Source organism: Oratosquilla oratoria, chromosome 6 (assembly GCF_046742065.1).
Source record: "Oratosquilla oratoria isolate Oo_2021 chromosome 6, ASM4674206v1, whole genome shotgun sequence".
NCBI lineage: Eukaryota > Metazoa > Arthropoda > Malacostraca > Stomatopoda > Squillidae > Oratosquilla > Oratosquilla oratoria.
Window position 1 is genome coordinate 71,244,731 of NC_134782.1, and position 17,690 is coordinate 71,262,420.

General features: G+C 38.6%; 2 protein-coding genes across 2 annotated transcripts in view; both read left to right on the top strand.

Moving 5' to 3' along the window:
* The first annotated feature begins 3,381 nt into the window (after nucleotides 1–3,381).
* Scsalpha1 (Succinyl-coenzyme A synthetase alpha subunit 1) overlaps nucleotides 3,382–17,690 on the top strand; it is a 46,632-nt gene continuing 32,323 nt past the window's right edge. The window contains exons 1-2 of the mRNA XM_076187273.1: nucleotides 3,382–3,529; nucleotides 9,785–9,909. Of these exons, the coding sequence (XP_076043388.1) occupies nucleotides 3,496–3,529; nucleotides 9,785–9,909 (159 nt within the window). The 5' untranslated portion in view covers nucleotides 3,382–3,495. The remainder of the gene's footprint in view (nucleotides 3,530–9,784; nucleotides 9,910–17,690) is intronic.
* On the top strand, nucleotides 3,683–9,772 carry LOC143026600 (uncharacterized). The gene is made up of 3 exons (XM_076187275.1): nucleotides 3,683–3,913; nucleotides 4,588–4,726; nucleotides 6,695–9,772. Exon 3 carries the CDS (start codon nucleotides 7,201–7,203, stop codon nucleotides 7,501–7,503), a length of 303 nt encoding a protein of 100 aa, XP_076043390.1. The 5' UTR covers nucleotides 3,683–3,913; nucleotides 4,588–4,726; nucleotides 6,695–7,200; the 3' UTR covers nucleotides 7,504–9,772.

The following is a 17,690-nucleotide window of genomic DNA, read 5'->3' on the forward strand; positions in this document are numbered from 1 at the left end:
CTTGTGTTAAATTTCATTAGCCACTTTTCAGACCATTGCTGTAATTGATCTAAATCTTCTTGAATATCTAATTGGTTTGAGTGATCATTTGCCACTCCGCAGAGTTTTGTATCATCAGCAAATTTGGAAACAGTAGATTTTAGTCCATGGTCTATATCATTTATATATACTATGAATAGAAGTGGCCCAAGAACGGAACCCTGAGGAACTCCACTTGCAACACTTTTCCATCCAGAAGTTTTTCCATTTAAGACAACTCTCTGTTTTCGACCTTTCAACCAATTACTAGTCCAACCTAATTTAGTAAGTAGTCTTTCGTGTGGGACGGTATCAAAAGCTTTTGCAAAGTCTAGATATATTAAATCTATATTTTTTCTTTTGTCATAATTCGAGATAACTGTGTTGTAGAATTCGAGTAAGTTAGTCACGCAAGAACGTTTCTGTCTGAAACCATGCTGGCTATCATTTATCAAACGGTTACTTTCTAAATGATATTCGATAGCATCTCTGATGATAGTTTCCATTATTTTTCCTACGATCGAAGTCAAACTTATAGGCCTATAGTTATTTGGTTTCTTTTTGTCACCTTTTTTGAATATGGGAGTAACGTTAGCTAGCTTCCATTCTCTTGGGACATCTCCGGATATGATGGATTTCTTGAAAATAATTTCTAATGGAACAACAATCTCATTTTTCATTTCCTTTAAGATTCTTGGATGCCAACCGTCAGGCCCTGGTGTTTTATTAACTTTGAGTTTGTCTATACACCTTTTAATTTTTTCTTTTGTTATATTTACCGTAGTGAGTAAGTTTACCCCAGACTTTTCACAGGTTTCAGTTTGGAATTCACTTTGAGGTGTTTCGTTTACGAATACCGAGCTAAAATAATTGTTTAAGATATTACACATTCCTTCATTTGAATATTCAAGTTGACCGTCAGCAGATAATAGTGGACCAATGTGATTCCTAACAACCTTTTTATCTCTAATGTAACTATAGAATTCTTTGGGATTCTCTTTGGATTTATCAGCGATGTTCATTTCATATTGTCGTTTTCTTTTTCTTATTGTCTTTTTTAAATCTCTCTGTATTGGTACATAACTTTCATAGTCATTAGATGCACCCGAGCACTTATATTTCTTATAAGCCTGTCTCTTTTTAGCAATACTTTTTTCAGTTTCTTTGTCGAGCCACTTTGGGCGAGCCTGATTTGGGGGACGTCTGTCCTTAAAAGGAATGTAAGTATGAATCATCTTAGTGAGCGTATTTTGAAATATTTCCCACATCTGATCTACAGGCCTTTCGTTTAATTTTGCCTCCCAATCTGTAAGCTGAAGCTCCTGACGTAGTTCTATGAACTGAGCTTTACTGAAATCGGGTATTTTAGAAGCACCTGTAATCCTTGAGGAGTCGACGCGAATGTTCGTTTGTGCATAGCTTTTAGCAACGTTTTCTGTTGATAATTTCCGCTAAGAAAATTATTAACTACGTTGATGTATTATAATTTACAAAACTGATTTTCATTTTCTAATGCTATATCGCGTAGGTGTGCATTAAAAAAAAATCTGAGTAAGTCAACGTAAAGAATCCACAGATTTTACTCAATAGTATGACAAACCAAACCCAGCATACAAGTAAAGCATAGAATAAAAAGAGGACATATCGAGCATAAGATAAAGTTACAGTAACTAGTATTTTCAATATACATCGTGCCCAATTCAACCGAGAAAGTGCATGGCAGGGGCCCTGAATCCATACAACTATTAAAGGGATAGTCATGTAAGCAGCAACGTGCATATTATTATATATATTGTCACATTCACTCGAACCCAATAAAGTTCATAAGTAAAGGTTCTGAATATGGCCAACCTGGGAGCACGTCGCGTTCTCGCAGCATTTGTCGCAGCAGCAGAAACTATATTGGATATCGCTCACTCAACGCTCAAGCCCAACCTGGGGTTAATCAGGACCGCTCATGCCAACCTGGGGCTAATCAGGACCACGCTACCTAGCTGGGGTTAATCAGCATCGCCACACGCGGGAACTGAATTCTACTCACTTCCCGTAAGATACATACACACACCTCTCACGAACATAGCCACGCCCCACGCACAAACATCTACACGTACTTTTTCTTCGACTAAAATTCGCTCCCTTCCTAACTTTCTCGTATACTACATCTCATTTTAGTTTACCTCCCACTAAAGATGTTTCCGTTTTTCAACCTTTCTCTACTACTACGCCTCCTACAATTTTCTCAACTTTTGGTGATTTTAATCCCATGCGTCGGCACCGCCGTCCAATTTCCCTGCTAATTTCTCCCGAGCCACGACCAACAACCGCCCCTAATCGCTCACGAAAAAGCGCGTTTTGGCAATAGCCCTCACAGCCACGACGCTTGATGAGGCCTTCACTCCGGACCTTCTCCCAGCGAGACCTCGTCCGTGACCTCCGAGCGTAGTAACCATTAAATCGAGTTAGTGTTATTCTGAGTCTCATTTCCCTGGCTTGTCCGAACCAAACCATGACACGTTTACTGGTTCTACCATAGGGCAGAATATTTCTGGCCTATTTCTAATGTCAGGGTTTGTTCGTGCACAGTTTGTAGAAATTGCGCTTTGTTTTTCCAATAGTCTTTGATATTAAACCTGAGGTCTGCCCGTCAATAATAATAATAAAAAAAAAAAACATCCCTCGCATAGTTGTCACATGACGGGTGGTATCTTTGATTCCTCTGATTTCTTTAAGATGGCTCTGGTGTCGTTCGCGTATGAGGGTCTGTTGGAGTGTTTAACTGTGCTGTCAATGTCGCTGATGAGTACTAGGAACAGCAAAGGTCCCAGCACAGAGACCTGTGCGACGCCATTTATCACTGAAGACGGTTCTGAAGCTGCCCCGTTGATGGCTACTCGTTGCTGTCTGTCATGGAGAAATTAAAATGTGCAATCACTGACCCAACTTGCATGTTACTCCCAAGGCCTTCAGTTTATGTAGTAAGATGCTATGATCCACTTTATCGAAGGCCTTAGCGTCCAAGTATACAACATTTACATTACTACCCTTTTCCAGCTTTTCCATTATCATCAATCCTGCTGGGCTAGGAGCTGGGATAGGCAGGATCGTCCTTTCCGGAAACCGTGTTGTCCATCATTGAAGGGTCCTTTCTTCTCAAAAAGTCAACTAGGCGTTCTCGCACTACAGCTTCGAATATTTTTGAGATGAATGATGTTAAAGGTGACAGGTCTATAGTTTTTGGCTTCTCTGTTGCCACCCTTGTGGGTGATCTTACCCCGGAGAGTCCTGTTGAGTTCTTGATAGCAATTCATATTTCGCCATCATTACATTATTTATTTTATATCTCATGGATCAGGTTTGGGTCTATATAAATGATAAAATTGCGCGCATGTAGAGGTTTAAATTGGGCGCGCTATTACAGGATTTACAGCAGCAGACCAGCTGGCCTCTTCGCAGATCGAAATTTGTTGCAACGCAGAGATGGCTTCGGTTAGGGCTCTTGCTCGATTATCAGGTAATGATTATACTACCTTCTTCAATTTGCAAAGTGATTTCCAGATCACTCACCCATCCTAGTTTGCTGTATTTTGTGGTCATTGTTAGAAACTGAACATGACCTAAATTTTGGTAAGGGTTATGACATATTTGTGTATCAGGCATAATCAGCTGATTAAAGAAACCGGTGAAAGATTTCGAGGTCAGGTTATTTGGGCACTGGTCAATATCACGATTGATTTAATGTAGAATTAGGTCGAGAGATGTGTAACATTTTATTTATATAGTACTGCTACTGTATTCAGTAATTCATGTCTATAGTCTCGGGTATGTGTGCATACGTATCATGTACCTACGCTGTGGCTATGTTATATGTATATTAATATAGGGCATTTCCAAAGAGGTGTGGCCTCCTTACTTGTAGTGCAAACATGTGTTATGTATAAACAACAGATAACTGAAAATTACATGATATGCAACTATACGTACAAACGAAGGGTGGTATTACACAGTTGTGCTATTTTTAATGAGAGGTGATCTTGTTGACAAATTTAAGTATTGCCGTTCCCCCAGATTGTATTGGACAACTTTTCTTTGTCTTGAATTGTATGGATTGGTCAGAAAAACCTATGATTAATTAGTTATATACTTAGGAGGTAGAAACTTACCAAACTTCAACAAGAATTAAGTAATTATGATTTAACATGTCTGTTCTTAGTTATATTACTTCTTGTTTAAATCCATCTGGATTCTTTGTTTTCATAAGAGAACCTCAATGGAAATAAGTGTCATGTGGTTATTTGTGCCATCCTTGCAAGTTGTATAAAAAAAAAAAAAAAAAATAGAAGTTCACACATATGCGATATAGTATTACAAAATTATTTATTAATTTTATAAATTATAATACATCAATGTAATATATGTTTTCCTTGGTGGAAATCAGTGACAAAAAGCCTTGCTAAAAGCAAATATATTACACAAACATAACTGCGACATAGCACCGAGATACCATGTTGTCAGTCCTGTCTTTATCAGACGATGGCTTTCACAGTTTTACCAGGTGTTCTCCAACTCCAGGTGATGTTAATAAGCACTATTACAAAGACAATAGGGCTTCCTTTAAGCTATGCAACAACTCTATACTCCGCAGTCTGATGAAGTACTTAATGAGGCCGTCAACATGTGACGACAACCCGGATGATCTTTAGAATTACAGGTACTGCATTACTAAATGCAGGTTAGGTTATAATAGACAAATTTATCATCCTTTCATTTCTTGGACCTCAGCATCAATCAAAACAAACATGATGTATCATTCACCTGCCATAGCTTCGTTGATTAGTAAATCAGTTTTAGCAACATTTTTGTTATTTTCTGCCAAGAAAAATGCATATTAAATTGATGTATTATAATTTACAAAATTAATTATTAATAATCTATTGCTATATCACATTGGTGTGCACTTCTAAAAAAAAAAAAAAAAAAAAAAAAATTATATATATTTATATATATATATATATATATATATATATATATATATATTTATGTATATATATATATATATATATATATATATATATATATATATATATATATTGGAGGGCCTTAGTAAGAAAATTTGGGTCTATTCCAGCTTCATTCAAGCATATATTACACTTTTCTTTTTTGCATGTGTTAGATCTGATTTTACTATGGAATGTTCACATTAGGTTAAATTAGGGTAAAATAGGAGATATTGGACAACATAAGTTTCAACATTTGCATAATTCTGGAATTTCACAGAAAGTTTAGTAAATTATGGTGAGAGTATTTTGGTATTTTATTTCGAAGTGCACTCCTACGCAATATAGCATTAGAAAATTTAATATTAATATTGTAAATTATAATACATCAACATAATATTCATTTTTCTTGGCAGAAATCAATAACAAAAAAGTTGCTAAAAGCAAATACCGAACGACGCTATGATCATAGGATCAAGACTATTGTCCAGTCCCGTTAAAAGCAAATACACTACCGAATGAAGCTGTGACCACAGGATCTGGAAAACACTATCAGTACTATGCACTGTACATATTTGTAAAACAGTGCTACAAAGCTGAGATTCATGCATTTCATAAAGCTATACAATTCCTGTATTACAGATGTTGCGTTACTAAATGCAAGTTAGGTTAGATTAATTTCTTCAACCACTGCATCTATCAAAACAAAGATGGCATCTCAATCAGCCCTAGCAGCTTCTTTCAGAAGTGTATCACTTTTAGCAGCCTTTTCTTTAATTGGATAGAGTGAAGAGTGAGGTGAGGAGGAGAGTGTGGGTGGAAAAGGAATCGGGAGATAGGGTTGATGAAAGATTATTGGGATGGTTTGGACACATGGAAAGAATGAGTGAAGAAAGAATAGTACAAGAGGCATGGAAGGCAGAGGTGGAAGAAGTGAACATGAGGGGCAACCAAGGATGAGGTGGATGGATGGGGTAAAAGGGGCATTGGGAAAGAGGAAGGAAGGGAGAAGACAGAAGATAGGGGTGAGTGGAGAATGGTTGTATATGGATGATGCTGTGATGCATGGGAGGTAGTGGGTTGGGGATGGGGATGAGGGAGTATATGTGAATGATATTTTGATGTGGCCTGAAGGGATTTCTCCCTGTCTTTTCTCTTTCTGCATGAGGGGATGGAGCAGGAGGGTTGCTGATTAAATGAAGCAGCCTTGCTGTTTATGTGCTGTGTCTTTCTACATTGCTTCTGACCCAAGGCAATGGGCGAGATACAGGGATGACCTGTCATCAAGGAGGAGCCAAGAAAAGAGGGAGGGAGGAGAGTGAATGGGAGTGGAGTATGTGGGTGGGAGTGGATTTTATACCATTGTATTTTGGCTACCTCCCTTATAAAGGGAAAAAGCTATTGATACATGTATCATTATTATTATTATTATTCTATTTTATTTGTTTTTTATTTATTTTTTCATTTTTATTTATTTTTCTATTTCTATACAAGTTGGCACATCAGTTTTATGCTGTCTTCTATTTACAGAAAAAAAGAAAAAAAAAAAAGTAATAGTAATAATAATAATCGGCTTAATTATTTTGATGTATGGATACCAACATTCTTAAACCCTGGGCCAAATTCTTCACAATCAAACAGCAGAAGTCACTTCACATCAACACAAAATGGATTGTCCCCAGGTCTGATTGTGGAGAGTACCTGCACTTATGCCAAGAGATGTTTGGACAACAAAGTATGGAAAGCAGCCAGAAACCCAAAGATGCTGGAGCATAACAGGTTTCAGATGATGAAATGTCTGTGCAACGTATTCAAATATGGGATCACTTGAAAAATTTTCACCCCAGAATGCCCACATGAATTGCCACCCCATGAGATCCCACCTGAAGAATTGTCACCCCAGTACGTGGAATATCAACAGTGGAATAAAGATTACATTAGGTTAGGTTAGGTTGAATGAGGGTTATGCTTATTGTTATCAACTTATACAACCAAAGAATTGTAAACCCAGGATGGCCCACATGAAGAATTATCACCCTAGGATAGCCCACATGAAGAATTGTCACCCTGTCAAAGAATGGGATGACAATTCCTCATGTGCTCCCAAATATGTATTGGCAGCTAGATTAATCCATTAGAAGTAGACAAATTATGTCACCTTGTTTCTGGAAGAAACACAACATAAGTAATGACCAACTTGCTGAATGCAAACAACAAAGGTGTTGAAATGGTCAAACAACTTGCCAGTGATAGATTGGGCATGACTGGCAATACTAACTCCCATGAAAAAGGACAACCTAAAGACCTTTGCCAGCCTAGAGCAAAAGAAAACAACAAAAAGTACAAAGCATCCATGTTAAAAGTCACCAAGGGAGCTCTTTGGTTGATTGATGGCAACAGGCCAGGCCAGGCCAGGCCAGAAAATTTTCACTTCCAGAACTGTTCAAATATTCCCAAGGTCCACCGCCACTATCCATTGCAATTCCACTAGGCAACCTAGTGAAGACAGTGAAGTCAGTCTTACTGAAGGAACTTGTGAAACATGCTAATACAAAGAATCAGTGGACGATCATGCCGACAGGAGACCTTTTGTTCCATAACTAGGTTGGATGCTAAAAAAAAATATATATATATATATATATATATACAATGATAAGCAAGTAAATAATAATGATTTATAATAAATAATTGATAAATAATGAATAAACGTAATGAATAGATTATATTGAATAAATAAATAATAAATGGCAGACATTACAGCATATTGCTTCTAGGTGTTTATCTAAATGAATCTTGAAATTTCAAACTGCACTACATTGCACTGCCTTTGCAAGAAATTCATTCCATTTATTTACTACACATCTGGCAAATTTGTTTCTATCCACTTCCAAATTAAATGTATTTTCTGACAGTTTGAGACCATTATTTCTTGTCTGATTTGCATTCATTGTGAAAATTTCATCGCTGTTAATTTTGTCAATTCCCTTTAGAATCTTAAAGACCTGTATCAAATCATCCCCAAGTCTACACTAAGGGAAAATAGATGAATATGTTTTAGTCAATTTTTGTATGATTTATTTCTGATATTTGGAATAAGTTTTGTTGCTCACCATTGTACAGTCAGTGTCTCTAATGAGATTTGGTGAACATATGGAAACAGCATATTCCAATGAGATTTGGTGACCATATGGAAACAGCATATTCCAAATATGGACAAATTAAGGATTAAATAGCTTGTTAATGACAGATGGACTTTTAAAATCAAAAGATTGCATAGTCAATCCTAGAATCTTGTTTGCTATCTATGAGAGGAAATATGCTGCTGAGACAATTTGAGACCATTACAGATAATTATGCAAAGATCCTTTTCGCTATCCACTTTTGTTAACAAATTTCCAAATAATTTGTAATAGTACTTATTATTTTTATCGCTGCATAAGCTTACATTTATTTGTGTTAGATTTCATTAGACACTTTTCAGACCATTGCTGTAGTTTATATAAATCTTGAATATCTAATTGGTTTAAGTGATCGTTTGCCATTCTGAAGTTTTGTATCATCAGCAAATTTGGAGAGAAAAGATCTCAGTACATAGTCTGTATCATTTATATATACTATGAATAGAAGAAGTGGACAACACTATACTTGTAGCAGGATCAGATTAGGGATTGAGGAAGTTAGTGACAGAGTTTGGGAAGGTGTGTGAAAGATGGAAGTTGAAAATAAATGTGGGTAAAAGTAAGGTGATGTGATGTACAAGGGGAGATAGTGGGAGCACACTGGAAGTGAGTGGAAGAGAAACTGGAGGAAGTGGATAGTTTCAGATATTTGGGTGCAAATGTGGCTTGAAAGGGAGGAGTGGGTGTGGAGGTAGAATGTAGATTGAGAGAAGTGTGTAAATGCTTTGGGGAATTAAAAAGTGGAATGAGATATTCATTTGGGAATGGATGCTAAGAAGAGTTTGTATGAAGGAGTGATTGTGCTGACAGCACTGTATGGGGCAGAAACATGGAACATAAGAGAGGTGTTTGAATGTGTTTGAGATAAGGTGCCTGAGAAGTATGGTAGGGGATACTAGGCTGGATAGAGTGAAAAATGAGTAGGTGAGGAGGAAAACGGGGATGAAGAGGGCGTTGGAAGATAGGGTTGATGAAAGAGTATTGGGATGGTTTGGACACATGGAAAGAATGAATGAAGAAAGACTAGTAAAAGAGGTGTGGAAGGAGTGAATATGGATATAATGAGATTATATGAAAGGGTGATTGGCATTTTATGAATAGATGTTTTCGTTTTTATTAGCTACTTGCAGGACTTACCATTGCATTTCACAAAAACATAGACTCAAAATTCTTGTTTGTAAGCCAACATCTGTCTGAGCAGAAGATTTTTCATATGATACTGAAGATCCTTTCATTTGGTGTAGAAAAAGTAGGGATGAATAGATATTTTTGTGTCCTCTTCATTGGAGTTGGAAGTGTCCCCATGTACATGTACCAAAATATGTTATACAATTATATGATTAACACCACTGCATCACTGCCTATTTAAGTATTATATATTACTATGAATATCATTAGTGACTTTTTGTGCTCAATGTACCACTGGCCAATTTGCGTATTATGTCCAACTTCTCATTTGGTAATATGATCCCTTTAAATATAGTGGAGAAAAAAAAAAAAAAAAAAATCCCCATTTATCTGTATCTTATGCACTGGCAGATGTATGCTCTGGTATTTAAATATTGGAAGCAAAATTAAACTTTTTTTTTCCAGGTGTTGCCCCTCGGGGAGTTCGAACATGCTACAGTGCATCAAGACCTAACTTGGCAGTAAATGAGTACACCAAAGTAATCTGTCAGGGCTTCACAGGCAAGCAAGGAACTTTTCACTCCAGACAAGTGAGCTGTTTTTTAATTTTATTTAACTGAATTGGTATTTTAAGTTGCCATAAGTGGAATCCCCTTGGTAGTCGAGGAAGAGCATGCTCAGAGAACATAAGAACATAAGAATGAAGGAGACTGCAAGAGACCATAAGGCCTACACTAGGCAACTCTGTATCCATCACCACCTGTCATCCCCATCCATAAAGTTGTCTAATAATTTCTTAAAACAACTGATAGTTTCAGCGCTCACTACATGGTTACTAAGTCTATTCCACTCGTTGACCACCCTATTAGTAAACCAATTCTTGCCTATTTCCTTCTTAAATCTAAATTTGTCCAGTTTAAATCTATTACTGAGAGTCCTGCCCTGTTTTGATATGACCTTGTTTGCATCACCCTTGTTAAAGCCTTTGATCCACTTGAACACCTTTGTTAGATCATTCTGCACTCTGCATCTTTCCAGAGTGTAAGTTAAAATGCCTAAGCCTCTCTTTATAAGGCAAATTTCTGAGTCCATGTACCATTTTGGTCATTCTTCTCTACTGATTCTAGTGAATTGATGTCCATTCTGTAGGACGGAGACCACAACTGTACTGCATCAAGGGTGGGGTCTAACTATTGCTAGAGTTTGATAATTACCTCTGCACTTCTATTCATTACCATCCTAGCAATGAAACCTAGTGCTCTGTTAGCTTTATTCCTGGTGCTAATACACTGTTTCCTGGTTTTAAGGTCTGGACTCGCTAGAACTCCCAAGTCTCTCTTGCACTCAGTTTTCTCGAAAAGCATGTTATCTAAGCTGTATCTATTTTCGGGGTTGTGTAGCCCTACGTTTAACATGCTACACTTAGAGATATTCAAGTTCATTTGCCATTTCACTGATATTCAAGTTCATTTGCCATTTCACTGACCATGTGAATAATTTGTTAACCCCTTCCATATGATGATGCCTACGTAGGCGTCATGAGGAACAAGTGGGTACGCGAGGATGCCGATGTCGGCGTCTTGATTATATTTATTGTAGTTGTACCTGCATGACCCCCATACTCTGTAAACTGGCTTCATCATATTTTCTATGGTTATCAAAATTCACGGGTGAAAGAGAGAATGAGCAATACAGCAGTGACTTTATTTTTTATAATGCGAGTATTATGACGCAACATCGCACATCTGGTAGCTAATGCTGCCTGCGAGATTTTGGCCCTGAGTGAAAGGGTTAAAATCATCCTGCAGAATATCTGTGTCGTCTCCTGGCCTAATTAGGTGTCCTATTTTAGTGTTGTCCACAAACTTATTAACCCCTTCCATACGGTGCCGCACACGTAGGCGTCATGGGGAGCGAGTGTATTCGCGAGGCTGCCATATCGGCGTCTTGATTATATTTATTGTAGTCGCCCCTCCATAATGACATTCTTTCTAATTCTTTTGTAATCGCATTTTCTATGGTTATCAAAATTCACGGGTGAAGAGAGAACGATCGATATAAGCGGTGACTATATTTTATGGTGCGAGTATTATTACGACACGTCGTACGGCTGGCATTGGCTGCTGCCACCGAGATCTAAGTCCATGACGCCTACGTGTGCGGCACCGTATGGAAGGGGTTAACATAACTATTTATCCCATCGTCAAAGTTGTTTATGTACATAATGAACAACAAGGGACTCAAAACCGAGACCTGGGGAACTCCACTAGTAACATTGCCCCACCTAGATTTTACTGCATTTATGGTGACCTGCTGTTTTCTGTTACTTATCCAAGCTCTAATCCATTCTAACACTTTTCCCCTACACCATGGGCTTTGATTTTAGTTAGTAGTCTCTGGTGTGGCACCTTGTCTAACGCTTTGCTAAAGTCAAGGTGAATAACCTCATAATTATCATTGTTATTTGACACCTTATATACTTTAGTTTAAAAAGATAGAAGATTAGTCACACATGACTTAGCCTTGGAGAAACCATGCTGTGTGTCACAAATTAAATTATGTCTTTCAGTGTGTTCTCTGAGTCTAGTTACTATTATTGATTCAAGCATTTTACCTATAACCGATGTCAAACTGGTTGGCCTGTAGTTGCATGTAGATGATTTATCTCCCTTCTTAAAAACAGGAACAACGTTTGCCTGCCTCCAGTCAGTAGGCACAAAACCAGTGTCTACCAATTTATTAGATATATCAGTTAACTGGTTGCAGATTTCAGATTTACACTCCTTAAGCATTCTTGGAAAAATTTCATCTGGACCTGGGGATTTTGTAGCTTTAAGTCTTTCAATCTGCTTGACTACTTCTACTTTATTACTGCTGATATTAGATAGATTACTATCTTTATCCCCTCTCAAAATCAGATCACAGTCAGGTACCTTATCTAACCTCTCATTAGTAAACACCGAGAGAAAATATTTGTTAAACTCCTCACTCATTTACTCCGATTCTATCATGGCATTTTCATAATTTTTATTTGAGCCTATTCTTTCTTTATTTTTTGTTCTGTAGAGATGAAAGAAATCCTTAGGGTTGGATCTTGCTTGTCTGGCAACCTTAATTTCATAATTACGTTTCGCTGTATGTGTATTCCTTTTAACCAGCTTTGCCATTTCATTATATGTTGATCTAAGGTGTGTTTCCCCATTTTTTTATTTTTATGTAAAGTCCTCTTTTTATTCCAATCTCATGTTTCAATCTGTCTGTCATCCATTTGGGAGTATTACTATTCTTCTGCATTGACTTCAGGGGGATAAATGTATTTTGTGCATTAATAATTAAACCAAATTGCTATACATTTCATTCAAATTGCTGACCTGGCTGTTGAACCCCCGCCCCCAAGTGACATGACCCAAGGTACAGGTAGTCAACGACTTACGACCGAGTTCGGTTCCGGCAGACAAGTCATAAGCCGATCTGAACGCAAGTCAGACTTTATGAATATACAGTATATATTACCCTTTATATATATATATATATATATATATATATATATATATATATATATATATATATATATATCATTAAAATTTGCAGCAGCTTCTGCGTTCACGAGTTTTTTGCTGACATTCTCGACTTTTCTTATGCAGGCGCGCTGAGTCGTGCTAAGTTCTTTAATTACCTGACCAAATAGCATTGGAGGTATAAGTAAAGGCATCGGAATTATCTTCTCAAATTTTATGCAGAGCTTTCGCCTAACAGTTAGGCATCTTCAATGCTAATGAGTACAATGTGTGGGAAATGATCATAAATACACAATACACAGATCACAGACACTTCCGTGCTGATCCGGTTGACCAATCAGGTGGCAACGCTAAGCTCCGCCCCCAGGCCTAGCGGCTGAGCCGTAAGCTGACCTCGATGTCTTTTGATGTGGGAATGATAAATGGATCCAGAGTCTGTCTGTTCATTGTAGGGTTTTTATCTTTTATGTATAGGGCTTCTAGGATATGAAGGCGTGTGTGGTTTGTTTCTGTCTGTAAAATAGTGATGCCCTCCTCCAAGTTCTTTCTTGTCAGTGGGGTCTGATGTACGTCTTCGTGGTGTCGCTTGATAGCGCCATTGGAGAGATGAAGGGTGAGACGCCTCGTGAGCTTCGTCGTAGTCATCCCTATGTATGTTTCATTGAGGGCTTCACAGTTCCCTTTTCTGCAGGAGTATTCATACACGAGATGGCTACGCTGAAGTTCCGGTGTCCTCTGGCAGGGGTTGTTCTTTATAAGGAGTTGGGATGTCTTCATGTTTTTATAGAAAATAACCAGATCTATTTTGTCGTTGTCGTTGGTGGGTTTCACGTCTTTGTGGATGATTTTTCTAAGGGCTTCCTCATCGGCTCTATAATGGGTGGACATGGTGTTTTGGTAGAAAATTTTGATCCTGGCTTCTCCTACTGGCTTTTCTGCTGGGGTTGAATACCATCTGTCAAGGTGCTTGTTGATGGCGATTTGCACCTCTCTATTAGAGAAGCCATTGTTTACCAGGACCTGCGTCATTCTGTCGAGCCCAGTCGGGCCCAGTCGCTACAGTGCGTCAGTGCCCTTCTGACATAAGCATCGATTGTGGACCTTCGGTAGCGTTGAGGGCATTCACTGTTGCCGTTGAGGCAGAGTCCTGGGTTGGTGGGCTTTGTATATACTCCGGTCCTAAAACCTTGAGAACTGGCTTCAACCTTTACATCTAGGAAAGGGAGCTGCTTACTGATACTGTTCTCTGAAGTGAAGTTTAGGCCGGAGACGCGCTGTAGGTTGCTCCTCATGTCTTCAAGCTCCCTACGGTCCCTCACGAGGACGAAAATATCGTCTACGTAAGGAACGTATATGGGAGGGTTTCTGGTAGTACTGAAGAATTCTCTCTCCATCATCCCCATGAAAAAATTGGCGAAGAGGACTCCAAGGGGCGAGCCCATAGCCACACCATCAACTTGCCTGTAGAGTTGTTTATTGGGACCATAGAAAGGGGCTTCCTTGTCCACCCATTATAGAGCCGATGAGGAAGCCCTTAGAAAAATCATCCACAAAGACGTGAAACCCACCAACGACAACGACAAAATAGATCTGGTTATTTTCTATAAAAACATGAAGACATCCCAACTCCTTATAAAGAACAACCCCTGCCAGAGGACACCGGAACTTCAGCGTAGCCATCTCGTGTATGAATACTCCTGCAGAAAAGGGAACTGTGAAGCCCTCAATGAAACATACATAGGGATGACTACGACGAAGCTCACGAGGCGTCTCACCCTTCATCTCTCCAATGGCGCTATCAAGCGACACCACGAAGACGTACATCAGACCCCACTGACAAGAAAGAACTTGGAGGAGGGCATCACTATTTTACAGACAGAAACAAACCACACATGCCTTCATATCCTAGAAGCCCTATACATAAAAGATAAAAACCCTACAATGAACAGACAGACTCTGGATCCATTTATTATTCCCACATCAAAAGACATCGAGGTCAGCTTACGGCTCAGCCGCTAGGCCTGGGGGCGGAGCTTAGCGTCCTGCCACCTGATTGGTCAACCGGATCAGCACGGAAGTGTCTGTGATCTGTGTATTGTGTATTTATGATAATTTCCCACACATTGTACTCATTAGCACTGAAGATGCCTAACTGTTAGGCGAAAGCTCTGCATAAAATTTGAGAAGATAATTCTGATGCCTTTACTTATACCTCCAATGCTATTTGGTCAGGTAATTAAAGAACTTAGCACGACTCAGCGCGCCAGCATAAGAAAAGTCGAGAATGTCAGCAAAAAACTCGTGAACGCAGAAGCTGCTGCAAATTTTAATGACATTTGCCTTAAAGAGGATCTGCTGCCCAACTATAGCAATATATATATATATATATATATATATATATATATATATATATATATATATATATATATATATATTACCCTTTAAATACTATTTTTGTTACTGTATGTATATATTGTATATTATATTTAGCATACTGAAATAATCTTAGCATCTTTGAACTATGTTGTATAGTATTTTTAAACCTTTTTATAATTTTATCTGATTTTCTTTGGGAAACATAGCCTAGGCCTAAGCATACTGAATATAATCCTATCATCTTTGACTTATGATATTTAACACTGTATTTTTTAACCTTATACATGGATGGGGTGGTGCGAGAGGTGAATGCAAGGGTAGTGGGTCAGGGATTGGAGATGGTTAAAGAAAATGGAGAAAAGTGGGAGGTGAGCCAGCTGTTGTTTGCGGACGACACTGCGCTTGTGGCAGGATCGGAGGAGGGATTGAGGAAGCTGATGGCAGAGTTTGGGAGAGTATGTGATAGAAGAAAGCTAAAGATTAATGTGGGTAAAAGTAAGGTGATGAGATGTACAAGGGGTGAAAGTGGCAATAGACTGGAAGTGAACATTAAGGGAGAGCAACTGGAGGAAGTGGATATTTTTAGATACTTGGGTGCAAGTGTAGCAGGAAAAGGTGGAGTGAAGGTGGAGGTAGAATGTAGATTGAGAGAAGCGAGTAAATGCCTTGGTGGATTAAAGAGTGTAATGAGGAATAGACATTTAGGAATGGATGCTAAGAGGAGACTGTATGAAGGAGTGATTGTGCCAACAGCACTGTATGGGGCAGAAACGTTGAACATAAGAGAAGAAGAGAAAAGGAGTTTGAATGTGTTTGAGATGAGGTGTCTGAGAAGTATGGTGGGGGTTACTAGGCTGGATAGAGTGAGAAATGAGGAGGTGAGGAGGAGAACAGGGGTGAAAAAGGAGCTGGGAGATAGGGTTGATGAAAGAATATTAGGATGGTTTGGACACATGGAAAGAATGAGTGAAGAAAACTAGTAAAAGAGGTATGGAAGGCAGATGTGGAGGGAGTGAACATGAGGGGACGTCCTAGGATAAGGTGGATGGATGGGGTGAAGGGGGCTTTGGGGAAGAGGGGAATGTCTGTTGAGGAAGGAAGGGAGAGGACGGAAGACAGAGGTGAGTGGAGAAGGGTTGTATATGGATGATGTTGTGATTGCATGAGGAGGAATGTGCGGGGGTGGGGGGTGAGGTAGTATGTGCGAGCAAAATTTGATGCAGCCCGAAGGGATTTCTCCCCGTCCTCTCCATATATGCAAGGGGGGACGGAGAGGGGGGGTCGCCGATTAAATGAAGCGGCCTTGCTGTGGATGTGCTGTGTCTTGTGACACTGCTTCTGACCCAGGGCGGTGGGCAAGGTGCAGGGATGACCCGTCATCCAGGAGGTGCTCAGATGAGAGGGAGGGTGGGATGGATGTGGAGTGTATTTAGGGATGAAATGGGTGGGAGTGTTTTTATGCCTTTCCCTTTTTGGCTACCACCCTTGAAAGGGGGAAAAAGCCTTGGTATATGTATGATTTTTTACTATCAGACTTTCTTTAGGAAACGTATGCATACTGAATAAAATCTTATTATCTTTGAGCTATGTTGTTAATATTCATTAACTTTTTTATCATTTTTGTTAGGAAACGTAGCCTAGGCCTACGCATACTGAATAAGGTCCTGTCATCTTCGATCTACAAATACTTTTTTGTTGGTTAAATTAAAATCATTGCAAGGCAAAATTAGGATTTTTTTTTTTCAAAACACATTCTTTTCGTTTTATGTACTGTACCAAAAATATTGTCATCGACAACAAACTAGGCTTAAACAAAGTTTACTGTTACATTTTATCAATAACAAAACATAAAAATACAAAATGCTGTACCGAACATATTGTTATCGACAACAGACTAGGCATAAAAAAAGTTTTACTGTTACATTATATTAATTGCAAACCATATAGAAATACAAAATGCTAGGCAAAATTAGGAAAAAAATTATTTCAAAACACATGCTTTTCGTGTACGTACTGTACTGAACATATTGTTATCGACAACAAACTAGCCTAGGCATAAAAAAAGTTTTACTGTTACATTTTATTTACAAAACATATAGAAATACAAAATGCAATGCAAAATTAGGAAACATTTTACTTCAAACAAACAAAACGAAAGAATATTTAGCTGGCTGGGATGCTGACACTACTGGCAGCCTGCCAAAACTATCGCACTCGCATCTTGCAGCATGCGGAGTAATTGTACTGCACTACAAGAAAAAACATTGCAATTCTATTACTCTATTAAATATTAAATATTATTGAACTATCTCGTGGTCATAAAGTTGATCAGTCGTAAGTCGCATAGGTCGTAAGTCAATGACTATCTGTATGCATATTATCCTCCGTGACCTGACCCATGGTCATGACCTGATCCTTGGTCATGTCCCGACACCTGACAGCGCCGACAATGTCCAAAACGTCCGTATGACATTTCG

What these genes read in the sequence shown, in the direction of transcription:
- LOC143026600 (XM_076187275.1), top strand. Translation starts at nt 7,201, where the DNA reads ATGACCAACTTGCTGAATGCAAACAACAAAGGTGTTGAAATGGTCAAA.